The following is an 18,335-nucleotide window of genomic DNA, read 5'->3' as shown; positions in this document are numbered from 1 at the left end:
GCCAGGGACCAAGTTGATGATAATCTCATGCAGATTGTGGAATTTGGTCTGAATCTTAAAGGAAGCCTGAGAATCCAGGAGGCACAACACAAGGGAGGAGGGAGAACATTCCAGACATGGAGACAACTAAGGAAAAGGCACAGCCAAGAGATAGAGGGTCGTCATCTGTAAAGTGGGGACCCGGGCACTGGGGATCCCACCTCATAGGACATTCCTTTGTATGCCTAAAGTTCTATAGATATGTGTTTATTATTGCTGTAGAAGATTGGCAAGAAAGTCTTCCCTAAGGACCTTCCTCTCACAGATTTAATTTCAGTTGTGGCCCTAGTGGCCACGGTGTAGGATTTGTGATTAGTGTACTATATCACAGCTCTACTTCTGTACTGAGAAGTAGAACTCTTCATTATGGGGCCTTTTAAAAATGCTTATTTCTTTTTCAAAGCCCTTGAGGAAAATATCAGTCCCTATCTACCTCATTGGCCTTAGTTGCAGGAACATGGGTTACTTTTAGCTGGCATAAAGACATATTTAATAGAAAATCTTCCAATGGTTGTATCTGTACTGGAGACATTTTTAAAGAGCAGTGTTTCTTTTATCTCTGTCTCAGAGGTTGTCTTCCTTGCACTTAGGTGTGTGGCTCTCTTGCCTTGGACCTTGATTTGTGGGCTTCATGACCCTCTCTTCTAGGTAGATCACTCTCTTCTCCACAGACAGGGTCTATTTCCTGTTGCATAATGGTATTGTGGAGAGGGTTCTGAGCTTGGAGTCAGATGTCCTGCTCTCCTGAGCCTCCATGATCTCATCTAGAAGAAGGAGTTTGGCCAGATGACCTTCAGCACAACCTCCCGTGAGCTTCAGTCCTGGCTCAGTGTAGCTTGTACTATTCTTTTTCCCATCATGAAGCCTCATAGTCTACTAGTGTCATTTTGGTCATTGCTTGTAGGTATGTACAGCTGTCATCTGGCTGCTTTGCCCACCTAGGCCTGTCCTCCAGTTCTATTTGAAAATCTTAACCTTAAGTTAAAATCTTAAATTTTAAGGGATCTCAGAGGTCATCTAATCTAATCTTTATCTGAAGCATGAAACTCTGTATGCCACATTCCTCTATAACCTCAGTTCAGATACTTTTAGGTGATAGGAAACTCTCCAGTTTTCCAGGCAGCCTGTCCTGTTTTAGGACAGCTCCAATTGGTAGGATGTTCTTTTAATAATTAGTGATATTTCCAATGATCCTCTGCTTCCCCATTCTAGTAGACTAGTGCCTCCTGAGTCTGATTTTCAGTTTGAATTTTCACACCGTGTCTTTTGATGAATATTTTTTACGTCTGGGACCTCTTCCTATTTCTTGGTTCTCTTGGGTATAGGCTTAGCAGTTGAATAGAGTTAGTCCAGTGTGGTTTAGTAACCTTTTGTGTAGTATTGAAATTCCTTTTCAGAATGATTGTGTACATTCGTGTGTTCACTAACAGCATACCAATGCACCACTGATTTCCCACAGCCTCTCCAGCATTCATCATTTTTCCTTTTTGTCATTTTTGTTACTGTGATAAGTATGAGAAATCTGAATTGCTTTAATTTGCACTTCTCTAATTAGTAGTGATTTGGAACATTTTTTCATATGGCTTTAAGATAGCCTGGGTTTCTTTCCTTGAAGAGTTTATGTTTAATCTGGAGAAGCCAAGCCTGAGAGAAGCTTAACAATCTTCAAGAATTTGAAGGAATATCAAGGGATTTATCATCTCTCTCTAAATTACCTTATATTTAATTTGTACATATTTTCAACCTTGATAGGATATAAGTTCCTTTATGGAAGAGACTTACTAATTTTTGTCTTTGTATCCCCAGTGCCTGGCATAGTTCTGGTGCTTCCTAATGGGCTTGGATTGATTGGCTGTTTCTGCTTGGCCTCTAGATGGCAGAACCAGGGCGGAGAGACAGATAGTGACTGGATGGAAGGAAAAACTTGCTAACAGTCTGAGCAACCTGTAATAGAAGGGGATGCCTTGGAGAGGTGGCTGTTTCCTCCTCTCTGGAGGCCTTCAGTGAGAGGTGGAAATCTTGTGGGTGAGATGGGGGCTGGCCTGGAAGGCCTGAGATCTTTGGATTCTGCTATTCTCTGGCAACATTATAAGGACTCTTGTTCAGGCCCAGGAAATGGTAGGGTTCCTTGGACCTTCAGGGGCAGCATTGCTGACAAGATCAATTCCTAATCAGGGACCTCACCTCCTTTCTCTATCCTTAGGCCCCTGTTGCTGTGCTTTAGAGTGAAGGAGTCGTGGCAGATGTAGTTCTTGGGGGGAGGGGGTGGGGCATATAATCAGAAACAACTTTTATTTTTTTAACCATTGAAAATTGTTACTTAGTAGGGCAGCAAGTACTGGGCTTTCAAAGACCAAAAAAAAAAAGCTTTTGGCTTTTGCTGGGAAACTCCGAGGGATAAAAATCCATTTTGGAAGAACTTGAAAAAGGATGAGGAACATTGTTGACTAAGTAAGGGAGAGAGATACTCTTGTTTTAATTCTGAATATGAATGTGTTAAGAAAAAATGGAGAGATAATGCTTATTTTTACTTACTGTTGGTTAATTCAGTTGCTGTTGATGGTAATGAAATCCAAGGCATATACTTCATCCCAATATAGGTTAATTAGCTTTGCAGTGTTTCTCAGAAAATGCATGTTAGATATTTTGAAATTTGTGACCGTGGCCTCCGAGGGGACCAGGTAAGAGATTGGGGCAGGTTTATAGCAGGTCTGCTTTATTGGCTTCTTAGCCTTGTGACTTCTCTTCTTATTGGTGCTTGCTTTGTCTGCCTCGCAGGCTTATTCTGAAGGAAATGCTTTGTGAACCTCACATGTAAATAAGCTGCTGCTGTTGCAGCTGTTATTACTATGACTATTAATAGTAATAGCTAGAGTTTAGGTAGCGATTGACGCTTGTAAAGTGCTCGGCATGTTATTTCATTGATCCTCCCAATAGCACCGCCCTACGTGCTCTTCTTACCCGCTTTTGGCAGAGATGAAGGTTAAGATGAGAGCAGTTAAGTGAGCTGGCCACGGTCACACAGCTGCTAAGTGTGAGGCAGGACTCAAACGTGGGTCTTTGGAATCTCAGGTCAGTGCTCTCTCTCTGGTGCCCCATGGCTGCCATGATGGTAGGGATGATAACAGTAGAAGCAGAAAAGGAAAGAATAGCAGCCATGCACATACAAGTTTTAGATCAAAACAACTGCTCACCATTTTTTTTTTTTTGGAGGGGGGGAAAGGTAGGGCAGTTGGGGTTAAGTGACTTGCCCAAGGTCACAAGGCTAGTTTTTGTATTAAGTGTCTGAGGCTGGATTTGAACTCACGTCCTCCTGACTCCAGGGCTGGCGCTCTTTCACTATGCCACCTAGCCGCCCCTGCTCATCATTTTTTACAGAAATGAAAGTAAGCTTAATTGGAGGGATATTCACTTCTCATAGTTGGGTTGTACTAATACAGTAAAAATTACAATTGTACCTAAAGTAATTAATTGTTTTGGTCATGTGCCAATCAAGTTATTAGAACCAGACAACATAATAAAGTTCATTTAGAAGCACAGAACATCTTGAAGTGCAAGGGAAGTGAGAAAAAGTATGAGTGAGAGGCTTAGATGTACCAGATTTCAAACTGTGCTATAAACAGCAATCACCAAGGCTGGCATTGCTTACCAGTCAGAAGAGCAGATCAGTGAAGCAGCTGAGGTAGTAAAGCATCAAATGGAATTGAGAATGCTTGCCTAGGATTTGATAATCTCAAGAACATGAATGGTGTGACAAAAACTACTGGGAAAACTATGAAGTAGAAAAAACCTGAGAATTTAGTAGAAGTTAGCCTGACACCTTAGACCATATGATAACTTCAAAATGGACATGTTCTGAGCATAAAAGGTCATAAGATAAAATTAGAAGAGAATTATAGTAGCACCTTTGCAGTTATTGTTAGGGAGAAATTTGTTTTAAAAAAATCCATCTTAAATACCAAATAAAGTGAGTGTTTCCATATATAGTAGAACAGAAAAAGAGGATCTACACATGCAACTGTGACTTTTTTCTTTTTTGGAGGGCAAATTGGGGTTAAGTGACTTGCCCAAAGTCACACAGCTATTTTTTGTGTTTAAATGTCTGAGGCCATATCCGAACTCAGGTCCTCCTGACTCCAGGGCCAGTGTTCTATTCACTGAGCCACCTAGCCGCCCCTACTTTTTTCTTTTGAAAGATATAATTCAACATATAACTCTCCAAGCTTTGCTACTGATCTGTGATTTTCTCTGGCCTTCTGTTCTCTTTTATGTTTGTTTGTTTTTTTTGGTAGGGGAGACTGGATCTCCCTCTGCCACCCAGATTAGAAGGGTGGTCACCCATGGGTTAGATCTCACTGCTGATTGGCATAAAAACTTTAATCTCTTTCCAATCCAGACTTGTTTGCCCCTCCTTAAGCTGCTTAGTGGCCCATCCCTCCTAGGGGTTCTCTATATCAATGCCAGATTATTGTGGACATCCTATTGACTTTATTCCTACTACAGTCTAGAACTTTCCAGCTCAAGTAAACATCAGTTGTCTCTGGTATAGCAAGGACTATAGGTATGGGACCTTTCTCCCTCCCTTCTTCCTTTTTTCCTCCTTGCTTTCCCCCTCCCTCTCCCTTATTCCCCTGTCCTCTTTCCCTTTTTCTTCTCTTCCCCCTTCTCCTTTCTCTCCTCCTCTCTCTCCCTCCTCCATTGAACTGGGGAACCCCTTGTAACAATTATGCGTAGTCAAGCAAAACATTCCCACATTGGTCATGTTCAAAAATGTATGCCTTATTCTGCACCTTTAGCATATCACCTTTCTGTCAGAAGGTGGGTAGTAGCATGTTTCCTTGGTTCTCTAGAATTGTGACTGGACATAGCATTTTCAGAAGTTTTTTTTTAAACAATATAACATATTATGCAAAATTTTCTCTTGATTATGTTCACTCCACTCTTCATCATTTCATAAAAGTCTTCCCAGATTTCTGTTTTTAAGAAATCAGTTATTACCAATACAATTCTGATGCCTAAAATTTCTAGGGAGTTGACATAACTCTGTAACACCAAGATCCATTCCCTATTAGATAGGTGTTCAAATGATACATGTAAATTCTTCCCAAAAAAGGTTGCAAACTATGAATCACTGTGTGAAAAATGCTCCAAATCACTAATAATAGTAATAGGTGTATAAGTTAAACTTTGTGGTCTTGGTAGACAATGAGAGGAAAGGCATTTCAGGTATAGGGAATGATGTGAGCACAGGCTCAGCAATGCACATCTCTGGGCTGAGTGTAAGGGATCTTGATGTATGTGGCTATAGTGCAAGGAGATGTCTGCTGAGGGCTGCCAAGCACCGTGGATGCAGAGGTGAGAAATTGGAATTTTATAGATAGTAGGGAGTCATGGAGGATTTTGAGCAGAGGAATAATATACATGTAGAAGGAAGATTACTTTGGTAGATCTCATCAACTTGAGTGAATATGAAGGAAAATTTGGCAAAGTTTTGTAAGAAATTCTTTTTTTTTTTTTTAGCAGTTAGGGTTAAGTAACTTGCTCAAGGTTACACAGCCAGTTATTTTGTGTGGGTGCCGAGTATCTGAGGCTGGAACCGATCCCGGGTCGCCCAACGCCAGGGCTGGCGCTCTTACTCACTGCGCCAGCTGGCTGCCACAAGAAATTCTTAACATGTGATAGGTCAGACTAGATACTTATACTTTACAACCCCTTCCAAATTTGATTACATGGTAAATACTAGGTTCAAGAGAGTGGACTTATTTGCCGCCATCTATCCTGATAGTCTGAATTAACAATACATTGTTTCCTTCATACTTCAGAAATCTGTAATTTTGTAACTGTGGGCTTAGTTTTTTTGCTTTACAAATTGTACATAATCTAAAACAAAGAGGAGATTGACCATCATAATTTCCAAGTACTTTCCTTAGGCACTGATACATATTGAATTACCATTTAAATGGTAACACTTTAGAGTTCCCAAAATGTTCTCAGCAACAGCCCCATGAAAGAGGTCCTCTAGGAACGTTACCATTTTACAACTCTGGAAATTGAAGCGAAAGTGACTCAGTGACTTGGTGCTGGGACTTGCACGTCTAGTAGATGGCAGTGTTTCTTCATTCCTGTCCTTTGTGAGCTCTTAGAAATAGTTAATTCAGTTCAGCACCATTTATTGAGCATCCTCTTCAACCTGCCCTCCAGCCTCATTCAGTAGAAGCTGCCCTCTCCAGAGTTCCCAGTGACCTCTTCATGGCCAATCCTAACGACCTTTTCTTAGGCCTCATCCTTCCTGACCTCTCTGCAGCTTCGGAAGACTCTCTTTTCAAGGTTTTCATGACCTTGTGCTCTTCTGGTTTCCCTTCTTCCTTTCCAGCCACTCAGTCTCTTTTGCTGGAGCTTCATCCAGGTCAGTCAGCCTCTCACATCCCATTTCCTCCAGAAAGTACCTCTTCCCTCATGGCCTCTAGGTTCTATCACTCACCCTACCAGCATGTACTAAGTGCTCACTCCTGTGCCAGCGGCTGTACTGGGGACTGGAGAGACAAAGAAAAAAATAGCAAGGCCTGAATGGCAAGGTGCTTCAGTCCTGTGAGAGGAGATAGCATGCATCGGTGGCTGTATTCCTTTCCTTGACACTTTCTTAGCAAAGATGACTTGTCTTGTACAAGACAGAGCAGCAGAGATGCTCACTAGGTGGTCATCCCACCGTAGTCAGTCATTTAGCATTGATGAACAACAGGCAGGCTTCAGAAAAACCTGGAAAGACTTACATGAGCTGATGCAGAGTGAAATGAGCAGGACCAGGAATATTATAGGATTCTGATTTTTAATTCATTCTGCTTTCCACTTTCTGTTTTATGGGTGAGTACATCCTATTCACATTCATAGTTCTGATTACTGTTTTCTTTCCAACCTGCTCCCCCCATAACTCACCCCATTTATGCTTTTCTTCTCTCTCTCCTTTCATTCTGTCCCTCCTACAAAATGTTTTGCTTTTGACCACTTCCCTTTCTAAGCTGACTTCCCTTCTACCAGCCCTGACACCCACCTTCTCTTATTCACCTCCCCTTACACTTCCATGTAGGGCAAGATAAATTTTTATACCGAAATAAGCGTGTTATGTTATTCCCTCTTTGAGCCAATTCTGATAAGATTAAAGTTCAAATGTTGCCTGCCACCTCCTCCCTCATTTTCTTCTCCGCTGTAAAAACTGTTTTTTACCTCTTTTATGTGAGATTATTTACCATATTCTACCTCTCCATCCTTCTCTGAGTGCACCCTTTTTTTCCTCACCCCTTAATTTAATTTTTAAAAATTTCCCATCAGTCAACTCACACCTGTGCCCTCTATCTATGTACATTCTTTCTAACTACCCTTATAATAATAAAGTTCTTAAGAGTTACAAGTATCATTTTTCCATGTAGAAATGTAAATAGTTTAACCTTATTTATGGTTTCTCTTTCATGTTTCCTTTATTAATGCTTCTCTTGAGTCTTGTATTTGAAAGTTGGATTTTCTATTTGACTTTGATTTTTTTTTTATCAAATTCTTGAAAGTCTCCTATTTCATTAAAATTCCATTTTTTTCCCCTCCAAAGATTATACTCAGTTTTGCTGGATAAATGATTTTTGAATATGATCTTAGCTCCTTTGTCCTCTGAAATATCTTCTAGGCCCTCTCTGCTCCCTTAATGTAGAAGCTGCTAAATCTCATGTTGTCCTGACTGTGGTTCCACATTTCAATCGTTTCTTTGTGGCTACTTCTATTATTTTTACCTTTACCTAGGAGCTCTGGAATTTGGCTGTGATATTTCTGGGAGTTTTCATTTTGGGATATCTTTCAGGAAGTGGTCAGTGGATTCTTTCAATTTCTATTTCACCTTCTGGCTCTAGGATATCAGGGCACTTTTCCTTGATAATTTCTTGAAAGATGATATCTAGACTCTATTTTTGATTATGACTTTCAGATAGTTCAGTAATTAAAAAATTTTTTATCCTTGAACTATTTTCCAGGTTTTTTTTTTCCCAGTGAGATATTTCACATTTTCTTTTATTTATTTCTTCTTTTGATTTTGTTTCTTGATGTCTTGTGGAGTCATTAGCTTCCTTTTGCCCCAATTCTAATTTTTAAGGAATTATTTTCTTCAGTGAGCTTTTGTACCCCCTTTTCCATTTTGCTAATTTTGCTTTTTAAGAGTACCCTTCAGTGGATTTTTGTACTTCTTTTACCATTTGGCCTATTCTATTTTTTTTTTTTAAAGCAATTGGGGTTAAGTAACTTGCTCAAGGTTACACGGCCAGGTGTTTCTGGGTGGGTGCTAAGTATCTGAGCCTGGATTCGATCCCCAGATCATCCTGACACTGGAGCCGGTGCTGTTACTCGCTGTGCTACCTGGCCACCCCTATTCTATTTTTTAAGGTGGTATTTTCCTCAGTGTTTTTTTGTGCCTTCTTTAGCAAACTGTTGGCTCTTTTTTTCATGATTTTCTTCCAGAACTCTGCCTCCCTCTCCTCCCCCATTTTTTCCTCTACCTCTCTTATTTGATTTTAAAAATTCCTTTTCAACTCTTCCAGGGTCTGAGACAAATTCACAGTTTTCTTTGAGGCTTTGCATGTTGGTGCTTTGATTTTGTTGTCTTCTGAGTTTGTGTTTTAATCTTAGTATCTTTCTGTGATTGGGTTCTTTTTTTTGTTGTTCGCTCATTTTACCATCGTCTTTCTTGGTTTTTAACTTTATGTTAAAGTTGAACTCTACCCCTGGGTAGATTAGCCACTGTTCCTAACTTAAGGTTGTTTTGTGCTGCTGTTTTCAAAGCTGCTTCTGAGGGTTTGTAAATGTTCAGTTCTTCCAAGGTGGTATGATCTAAGGAGAGGTGTGGTCACTGTTCTCCTGTCCCCTGCTCTAGTATGTGAGTGATCAAAAACATTCTTTTCTACCCTGGGACTGTAACCAGGGTGCTTGCTCTTACTAGCGCTCCTCCTCACCCTGGGACTGCCTGTGGGAAGTGCAATGGAATCCTGCCCCCAGTGCCAGCACAGGGTCCCCTGTCGTCTCACTTTGATCAGGTGCCGGACCCCCTTACGGTCTGGACTGAGAGTTCTGAAAACCACCTCAGCTGATTCAGTCGTCCTCTGCTGACTTGCCAGAGTGGGGCCTGCTTGGGCAGGGTCTGTGCCAAACCGTGCTCCATTATCACCCCAGCGAGATAGGACTTTTCTGACAGCCTTCTAAGTTGTCTTGTGCTGAAAAGTTATCTCGCCCCACCCCTTGTTGGCTCCAGAATTCACTTTGAGGCATCACTGTAATGTTTTTGGGGAAGGGATTTGGGAGAGTTCAGACAAATCTCCGTCTTGGCTCTCCCATCTTGGCTCTGCCCTCTGAGAGAATGAATTTATAAAGGAATGAGTCAAGATTAGAGGGCTGAGGATAGATACAATTCTTTTGTGATCTACCTTCATTTTTGGAGTGAGTACAATTTTTGGTCATGCAGTCATCCCTTCCATATTGTGACCTTCCCTATTGTAGTTTTGCTATATCACAGGTTGGTATAAAAAATTAAATGGGAAATTTTGGGGGAATTTTGCAAAAGTAGTAGATGACACAGAAAAAGTTTAGAAACTCATAAATGCATAAATATATATAGTATAATATAATATAAACATATTTTATCTTTTAGTATCATAATAATTCAGACTTCTGTTAATGAAGGGAGGGCCAAAAAATTTTATACAGATTTTCTAGATTGTGGTGCTGTACCCCTAATCCCTGTGATGTGGAAGGGATAACTGTAATCATTTGATATAAGTTAGAGCTTTCATTTGTAGTTTTAGGTATATGAGTCTCCTGTACTTCAAAAATATTAATTTCTGAAGTCTTTAAGAATTGCCTCTTGTGGAACACAAACTTCAGGATTCTTGGTTACTAATCAGAAAATAATCTTGCGGTTTTAATGTTCGAATACAGTTCACACTATATATGTAAAACAACCTTCAAGATCTTGCATGGACATAGTTGCTTGAATGTTGTCGTCCCCCCCCCCCCCATTAGAATTTGAGCTTTCTGAGGATGTAGTGACCATATTTTTGTCTTTCTTCGTATCCTCATTATTGAGCACAGTATCTAGTGCTCGACATATATCTAACTGGCGAAGTCCACATTAATATAGATGAGCAAAGGAGGGTTATTTGGTCGCATTGGTGTGGCGTAGGATAATCAGCAGCCCTAGGTCAGTCAGAGATGTCATATACGGGGGCTAAAATTGCAGTGTACTTTGAAAGAACAAAAGAGATATAGAGTTAGAGGGAAAGGGCAAAATCTTTTCAGATGTGTCTTTGGAGAGAGGAAGAAGAGAATTTTTCAAGAAAATGAGTAAGTTTTTTTTTTTTTTTTATTCAGGATAGAGGATCTACTATGAGATCCTCATATTATATTATGAGATATGTGTCCCGTAGTTAATTAGAGTGGAACAAGGTGATGGCATAACCTGGGTCCCAGGGAAGGGGTTTTGTATTGAATCCCTTGGGTGATAGAGCAGCTGTGGTCTCAGACTATTCAACCATTGTTCCCTCTCACTTACCATTGAAAAATCCTTTTCTTTTAGAACGAGTCACTGACCCCAGGTTATCATGGATTCCCAGCAAGGGACAGCCAGGTAAGAATCTGTTATTTTGTCTCTAGAGTGGGGGATGTGTAAATGAATATGTTTGTGAGATCCACGGACACTGGGGGCAGAGGGCATTTCCTGACATGAATTTTTATTTTTGGGAGTGCTGTGGCTCATTTTTTCAGACAGACACTTGGAGAGCTATGTGAATGAAATATTCTTTTTTTTTTTTTTCCTGCTTTTAGTCAGTAGGGAACTGTAAGAAATGACTGAATCTAGGAAGTACAGTGCTGAGACTTGAGTATAACAGATTTTCCACCTTCCTTTGTAACTAACCTTATAAAATAATTTCCTGACTTGAGTTTTCCAGTGTCTTATTGATCCAGACATACCTCAAGTTCCCACATAAATCTTCTTGGCTTTATTTCTATTGAGACATTTGCATTCTAGGATTCTCCTTCTTGGAGAATTCAACACAATGAAAGCATGGAAATGTGATGTGGGAAAGGTCCTGTCAGCTTCCTGTTGAATAGGGAATGATGGTGAAGGGTGATTTGACCTGGCTGCTGTCAGTAGGAAGGGCCCATGCTAGAACGAAGTGCTTCAGGTGTCATGCCTGCACACTGGGCTAGGCTACTTTTAAACTGATGACATTTCTGTTAGGTGAAGTTATAATTCAGTTTTAATTGAACACATATTTAAATACTGCTTTGTGTAAGGCAATACAGAGATAATGGCAATACAGAGAAGGGGAAAGAACAGAAATCCCTGCCTATGAAGGGATGGAAATGTGATTGCTTATTTGGGAATAGAAGTTCTAATGTTCTTGTGGTATGAAAGTACTACGATTGAGATTTGCCTTTGTTTCCCCCTCCTGTCTCTTTTAGCCTATTAGAGTTGCAGAACATTATAATGTCAGATGGTTCTACTGAAATACATCTCTTAGTGTTGGGGCAAGATTCTTTGTGGGGCCACAAAACCATTCCACTACTCATTGGCTTGGTCCTTAAATAGGTTCCTTTATAGCAGAGGTTCCCAAAGTGGGTGATACTACCTTCTAGGGGGTGCTATATTGATTGGGAGGGGTAGTATTCTCAGGTGCAAGTGGGGGGCATTGAATAAAAATAAGGGGCAGTGGGAGCATAAGGAAAGAAGAGAAGAAAATTTTGAAAAATCATTTGTACATATTTCATCTGTTGCATAACAGAGTTAAAGTTGTAGTGATGACGTTGTTTTCCCAAATAAACACACAAAATGCAAGTTGTAACTGATCAGTGGTCAAGTTCGCCAACAGATCTTAACAAGCAAGTATTGGCAGACAAGTGTGTCATGCATTGTTGGGAAGTCCAGCATGCAATGGCAGGAATACGTGCATGTAATTACTTGTTAACAATGTGATACTATAGTACATGACCCAGTCTTACATCATCAAAATTTCAGTGCAGGAAAAAACCCACAAATTTACAATAAATTATTAAATTTAAAATGTGTCATTAAAAAAAATTATGTTTTTTAAAACGATGCAAATAAAAAAAATAACCAAAAAAAAAAAAACCAAACTACTAAAGGGTAGAAGAAAGTAGATTTCCAGGGGGATGCTGAGTAATTTTTTTTTTTTGAAAAGGGATGGTAGGCCAAATAAGTTTGGGAACCTCTGCTTTATAGGCTCTGTTGCAATAGAATGAATATTAAATGGAAGTGTGAAGCTAGCTTCCCCTTTTTATTCAGTCAGCAAGCATTTTAAGCACTTAGTAAACATATCAAAGCATTTATTAAGTGTTTACAGTATGCTGTGCTGGAGATAGAAAAGCAAAACTATTCTGGCTCACAAGAAGCATATATTTTATTAGGGGAAAACATGTTTCTATTACAAGTACATGCAAAATAAAAGTGGCAATTTTTGGTGGGGAAGGTACTAGCAACTATGGGGATCCAGACAATTTTCATTTAGATTGCAGATGGTGTTTGAGCTGAATTTTGAAATAAACTAAGGGATTCTCAAAGATGGAGGGAAAGGAGGGAGTGTAGAAAGCCAGTTTGCCTGAAGTGTGTGAAGGGGAATTCTATTTAATAGGGCTGGAAAGGTAAATTTAAAGCAGGCTGTGAAAGACCTTCAGTACCAAATGAGACCATGCATTTGATCCAGGAAGTAATAGGGAGCCATTAGATGTTATTGAACAGGGGAATGACATTATCAGACTCAAGCTTTAAGGAAATCTATTTAGCAGCTTGTGGAGAATGAATTGGAATACAGAGACACCAAATTTGCCCAACCAAGAGGCTCTTGAAGTTGTCTTCACTGGCGATAAGGGCCTTTACTGGGGTGATTGTGGGGCTAAGTCCTCGGACATTGTGGTTGGTTATTGGGTTGGTCTCCCTCCCTCCTTCACTCCTTCTCACCATCTTATCTTTTCACCCCACCTCTGCTTCCCTTTCATTGAGAACAATGAGAACACAAGAAAACCAAAACCCATTACAAACAAGTACAGTCAATTAAAAAAACATCACCCATCCCCAATTCCTACATTTCACACAAAAATTGTCTGCATTATGCATGCTTTCACCTCTGTCAGGAAGTGGGAACACATTTCAGCATTAGTGCTCTGGAATCCTGGTTGGCAATCATATTGATTAAGAGTTCAAATAATATTTCATCACCTTTATTTCCCATGACTTGTTCATCCATTCCTCAGTCGATGGACACTCCCTCCTCCCATTCCTGCTCTTTGTTACTTCAAAAAATTATAAATATTTTTGTTCATCCTTAGCTAGAGTTTATGTGCTTAGGTACTGATCCCTCCCTTGATCCACCCTCCTTCTAATTCTCCCTTTTTCCCTTTCCCCCCATTTTGCTGTTGAGTGAAATGAATTTCTGTGGTCTGCTCTGTGTATCAAATGAGATCATATTTGTCCAAAAGTGCCCAGCACAGTGCCTTGCAAAAAGTAGGTGCCTTCTAAATGCTTATCTTCTTCTTTTTCTTCCCTTCTCCCCACTCTCTCCCAGTCCCACCCCCTCCCTTATACTTACTAGATGTCATGTCTGGCAAGTGGTTTAGAATCTCTGAGCCTGTTTTATATCTGCCTTGGACTACCTGTCTCGCTGGGGTACTGGAAGGAAAATGCCCTGGAAGTCTTGAAGCCCAGTGAGGAAGCTTTCCTCTTCCTAGAAATTTAATATTCCAAAAGGGGCCAGATGCTACTATGCTGCACCTGCACCCCGCCCCCCGAACAGCTGGGTTTGTATTCAGTCCCAAAAATGTGGGTTTAAGAGTGAGGCAAGCTAAAGGAATATTCAGTTCTAGAATGGTTCTGAGCGTGACTGTGAAGACCAATACCATCACCCCTAACCTCAACAGATCTGGAATATGCCCCAGTCCAAATCCTGCAAAAGTCACAGGAAGTGCTTTTTCCAAAGTAGCTCAACATAGGTGAACAGACAGAACGGTCTGTGGACACTGGGGATACATCAGGCCAGAAGTATTCGATTTTGTGGAGCCCTGCAGTGCCCCAGGAGAGGTTGTGTACCAGGGCGACAGGAGGCCCCGGGTCAGACACCAGAGAGAGCACCTCCAAACCAGTGCCCGGTTATTGCAGTGGGAACAGGTAGGAGATGGCACTTCACAGTGGAGGAAACTGAGGCAGTCAGCGGTTAAGTGACTTGCCCAGATTCAGACAGCTAGCAAATATGCAAGTTACTTTTTGAACTCAGGTCTTCCTGACTCCAGGCCTATCTGGTAGATCAGTGCAACAATTAACTTCTGTGTGTGTCCTGGCTATTAATGACATTTCATTAACCATTTTGGGTGACTTCTTTCACTAGTGACCTATAGAGCTCAGTCCCCACAGTTTCCCCTATGAACAGTGGCTAATCCCATCTTTTTGTCACCCCTGTTCCTTCACCATCCTCCACACATCCTGTATTTGCAGTTGGTTAGTATTTGAGTCTCTGCTTATTTAATGTCACCAGTTGCTGTTTGCCATAGGTCAGTGACTATTCTTGAGGCTCTGTTACACTGAGAGGGTGAAGGAGCATCCAGATCTGAATGTGCACAGAATTCAGGCAGTGTCCTTCTCCTGAGGATTGCAGATCAGTAAGGGAGGCAAGAAGAGTCTGGTAAAACACAGAAGCTTGGCTCTCTGCTTGAGACTGCTGTGCTGATTTTCCCCTTCTATAGCACGGACACTGGCATTCACTTCTTAAACTTTCTTTGAATTGCTTTGCCAACTTACCCACTGGCCATGTAAAGCTTTTGCCAAGGTGGGGGATCTCAGTGATTTCCTTCAAGTCTCTCTTGTCTCTGTTAGTGACAGTTTTCAATCATTTTCCTGTCAGTCTTGGAATCAACATGTGCGCAAAGTGCAAATAACCAAAGATTAACTATATCCTGCCAGTTAGTGTGCCCAGCCTTGCAAGGTCCTTCTCTGGGGTGTTTCTTAGTGAGAAGCACTAGTCTGTAGTTAGTCAAGCCTAGGGCCTCTGTCTGGCATCTTGTGCCACAGCAAATCCAAAAACCCGGAAAGGGAGGAGGATAGTGAATTTGAACTTGTGGGTTTTCTTTTGCCCTTCTTACCCCTTCTTTGTCCCCTCCTTAAAAGAACTTTCAGCAGGCATTTCAGTTGACTTTTAATAGTCACTTTGTCATTATGAGATAGTCCATTTATCTGAACTTCCCCCTTTCGGAGCACTTTCACAAATATACTTTTATTTGGTCCTCACAATTACTGATTGAAATGGGTATGAAGGAATATAATTCTCATGTGACATATGAGACAGATTCAGTGATTTGCTTAGTCATGAACCAAGTGGCAAAATTTGTCCTAGAACAGGTGGTGAACCTTACAGCCACATGTGCCCCTCTAGGTCCTCAGTGTGGCCCTTTGATTGAGTCCAGACTTCACAGGACAGTGGGGTCTCATGTGGCCTCGATGCTGCAGCTTCCCCACCCTTGACCTCTGACTTCTCTTGGGTATGTCCCAAACTTTCCCCACTGTCACCCACTACGCAGAAAAAAGAGACAGATCCATTATCTGCATGTCAGTAGCTCATTTTTTCATTCCAAGCTTGGACATCCTTGATTGTGCTGAATGGAATAGCTGCTGGTTAAATGGGGAGTGGATCCCAGTTGGGAAGTGGAATGGAAAACAATGCCATGCAACCCGAAATGTGGAGTATCATCTTTGTTTAAGAGAGAGAAGAGCAATCTGTCATGTTTCATGTTTTCAGTTTTCTTAAAACCTGATACTACTATGTAAATGAGATGATTAGTGTGGAAGAGGTATTACCCTCATCTCAGCAATGCAGAAGCAGGCTCAGAGGATGGCCTCAGCACACATTATGGTGATGTTGGGGAGACCCCCTCTCTTTAGTCCAGGAGCACGAGGCTGGACTTTCTTTTAAAATTAAAACATAACAACAACTCACCTTTATATAGCATCTACTATATGTCAGTCACTGTGTTAAGTGCTTTACATATATTATCTCATTTGCTTGAAATGTTTACTTAAAACTTGGAGGATCTGTTAATAATTCTTTGCTGCTTTTTTTCCCCCTCCTTTTGATGGTTTAATAAGTGACATTCTGGAAGGCAAAGGAACTAGGATGACAACCAGGAATAACTTACCTAGCAAAACTGAGTATAAGTCTCTAGGGGGAAAATGGATATTTAATGAAATAGAGAACTTGAAAGCATTCCTGATGTAAAGACTAGTGTTGTATAGAATATTTGACATTCAAACACAGGATTCGAGAAGAATTAAAAGGAAAACATGAATAAGAAATCAAAAGGGACCAAATAAAGGTTAAACTGTTTACATCCCTACATGGGAAAGGTGACACATTCACCCCACAGAACTTTATCATCACCAGGGTTATTACTTCATACGGCTAGGGAAAACTAAAAAATTCATCTACAGGAATGAAAATTCAAGAATATCAAAAGAATCAATGAAAAAATAGGAAGGAAGGGGTCCTACCAGTACTAAATCTTAAATTATATTATAGAACTGTAATCATCAAAACAATTTAGTATTGATAAGAAATTGATTGAGCATTGAAACAGATTAGACATATAATACACAGAAGCGTGGCGGCTAGGTGGTGCAGTGAATAGAGCACCGGCTCTGGAGTCAGGAGGACCTGCATTCAGATCTGGCCTCAGACACTTAACACACACACACACACAAAACTAGCCGTGTGACCTTGGGCAAGTCACTTAATCCCAATTGCCCTGACTTCTCCCCTCCAAAAGCAAAAAACAAACAACCCCCCCCCCCAAACAAACAAACAAAAAAACCAGAAGCAAGTGAACTCCGTAACCTAGTATTTGATAAATCCAAAGATTCCAGCTACTGGGGCAAGAACTTACTATTTGACAAAAACTACTGGGAAAACTGGAAAGTATTCTGGCAGAAACTGGTCATGGACCAATATCTCACACAGTATACCAAGATAAGTTCAAGATGGACATATGCTTTAGACATAAAGGTAGTATCATAAGCAAAGTAGTTGAGGATGGAAGAAATGGTCAGATCTCTATGGATAGAGGAAAAGTTCATGACCAAACACATTGTATCATACAAGATAAGAATGGATAATTTTGATTGCATAAAATTAAAAAGATTTTCTCACAAATAAAATCAGTTATAACTAAAATTAGATGAAAAACAGGAAAAACTGGGAAAAATTCTTTGCAGAAAGTTTCTCTGATGAAGAGAAACTTTCAAATATATAGAGAACTGAGCCAGCTATATTAGAATAAGATCCATTTTTCAAATGATAAATGGTCAAGGGATATAGACAGTTCTCAGAGGAAGAAATCAAAGCTACCAATAATCATATAAAAATGCTCTAAATCACTTAGTAATTAGAAAAATACAAATTAAAACAATTCTGAAATACCACTTTATGCCCATTAGCTTGGCTAAGATGACATAAAATGAAAGTCACAAATGCTGGAGGGGATATGAGAAAACACACACTAATGCCCTGTTGATGGAGCTGTTGAACTAGTCCATCACTATTCTGTAAAACAATTTGGAACTATGCCTAAAAAGCTATGAAATCGACCATACCCTTTTACCCTCCTATTACCACTATTAGGTCTATATCCCAAAGAGATCATAGAAGTAGGAAAAGGATCCATGTGTACAAAAATATTTCTAGTAGCTCTTTTTATGGTCACAAAGAATTGGAAACTGAGAGGATGCCCATCAGCTGGGGAATGACTGAACAAGTCGTGATTTATGAGTGTGATAAAGTACTGTTGTGCAATAAAAAATGACAAGGGGGATAGTTTCATAAAAACCTGGGAAGACTTAGATGAGCTGATGCAAAGTGAAGTGAGCAGAACCAGAACAATTTACACAGTAACAGCAGTATTGTAAAGATAATAAACAATGGAAGACTTATCTACCTACTTGGTAGGTAACTTTGATTTTACAGTTAGCCACCGCAATTTCAAGGGATGCTATGCACTTCCAGATACAGAACTTACAGACTTAAAAACTGATTTTTTTTCCTCCCTCCATCCCTCCCTTCTCTTTCCTCCTTTCCTTTCCTTTCCTTTCCTTTCCTTTCCTTTCCTTTCCTTTCCTTTCCTTTCCTTTCCTTTCCTTTCCTTTCCTTTCCTTTCCTTTCCTTTCCTTTCCTTTCCTTTCCTTTCCTTTCCTTTCCTTTCCTTTCCTTTCCTTCCCT

The 18,335-nt window shown here is 40.3% G+C and overlaps 1 protein-coding gene across 12 annotated transcripts in view; it reads left to right on the top strand.

The window, feature by feature from the left end:
- Window positions 1-18,335, top strand: part of RBFOX2 (RNA binding fox-1 homolog 2) — a 331,281-nt gene that overhangs the window by 84,624 nt on the left and 228,322 nt on the right. For all 12 annotated transcript variants that reach the window (XM_069082058.1, XM_069082059.1, XM_069082057.1 and 9 more), the window contains exon 2: window positions 10,640-10,690. In XM_069082058.1, the coding sequence (XP_068938159.1) occupies window positions 10,640-10,690 (51 nt within the window). The remainder of the gene's footprint in view (window positions 1-10,639; window positions 10,691-18,335) is intronic.

The sequence above is a fragment of the Petaurus breviceps genome, unplaced genomic scaffold (genome assembly GCF_028583685.1).
Source record: "Petaurus breviceps papuanus isolate PSGF00001 unplaced genomic scaffold, PetGlider_PUasm1.0 156, whole genome shotgun sequence".
NCBI classification, from domain to species: domain Eukaryota; kingdom Metazoa; phylum Chordata; class Mammalia; order Diprotodontia; family Petauridae; genus Petaurus; species Petaurus breviceps.
The sequence above is the reverse complement of the archived record's forward strand: the minus strand, read 5'-3'. Positions and strand labels throughout refer to the sequence as shown.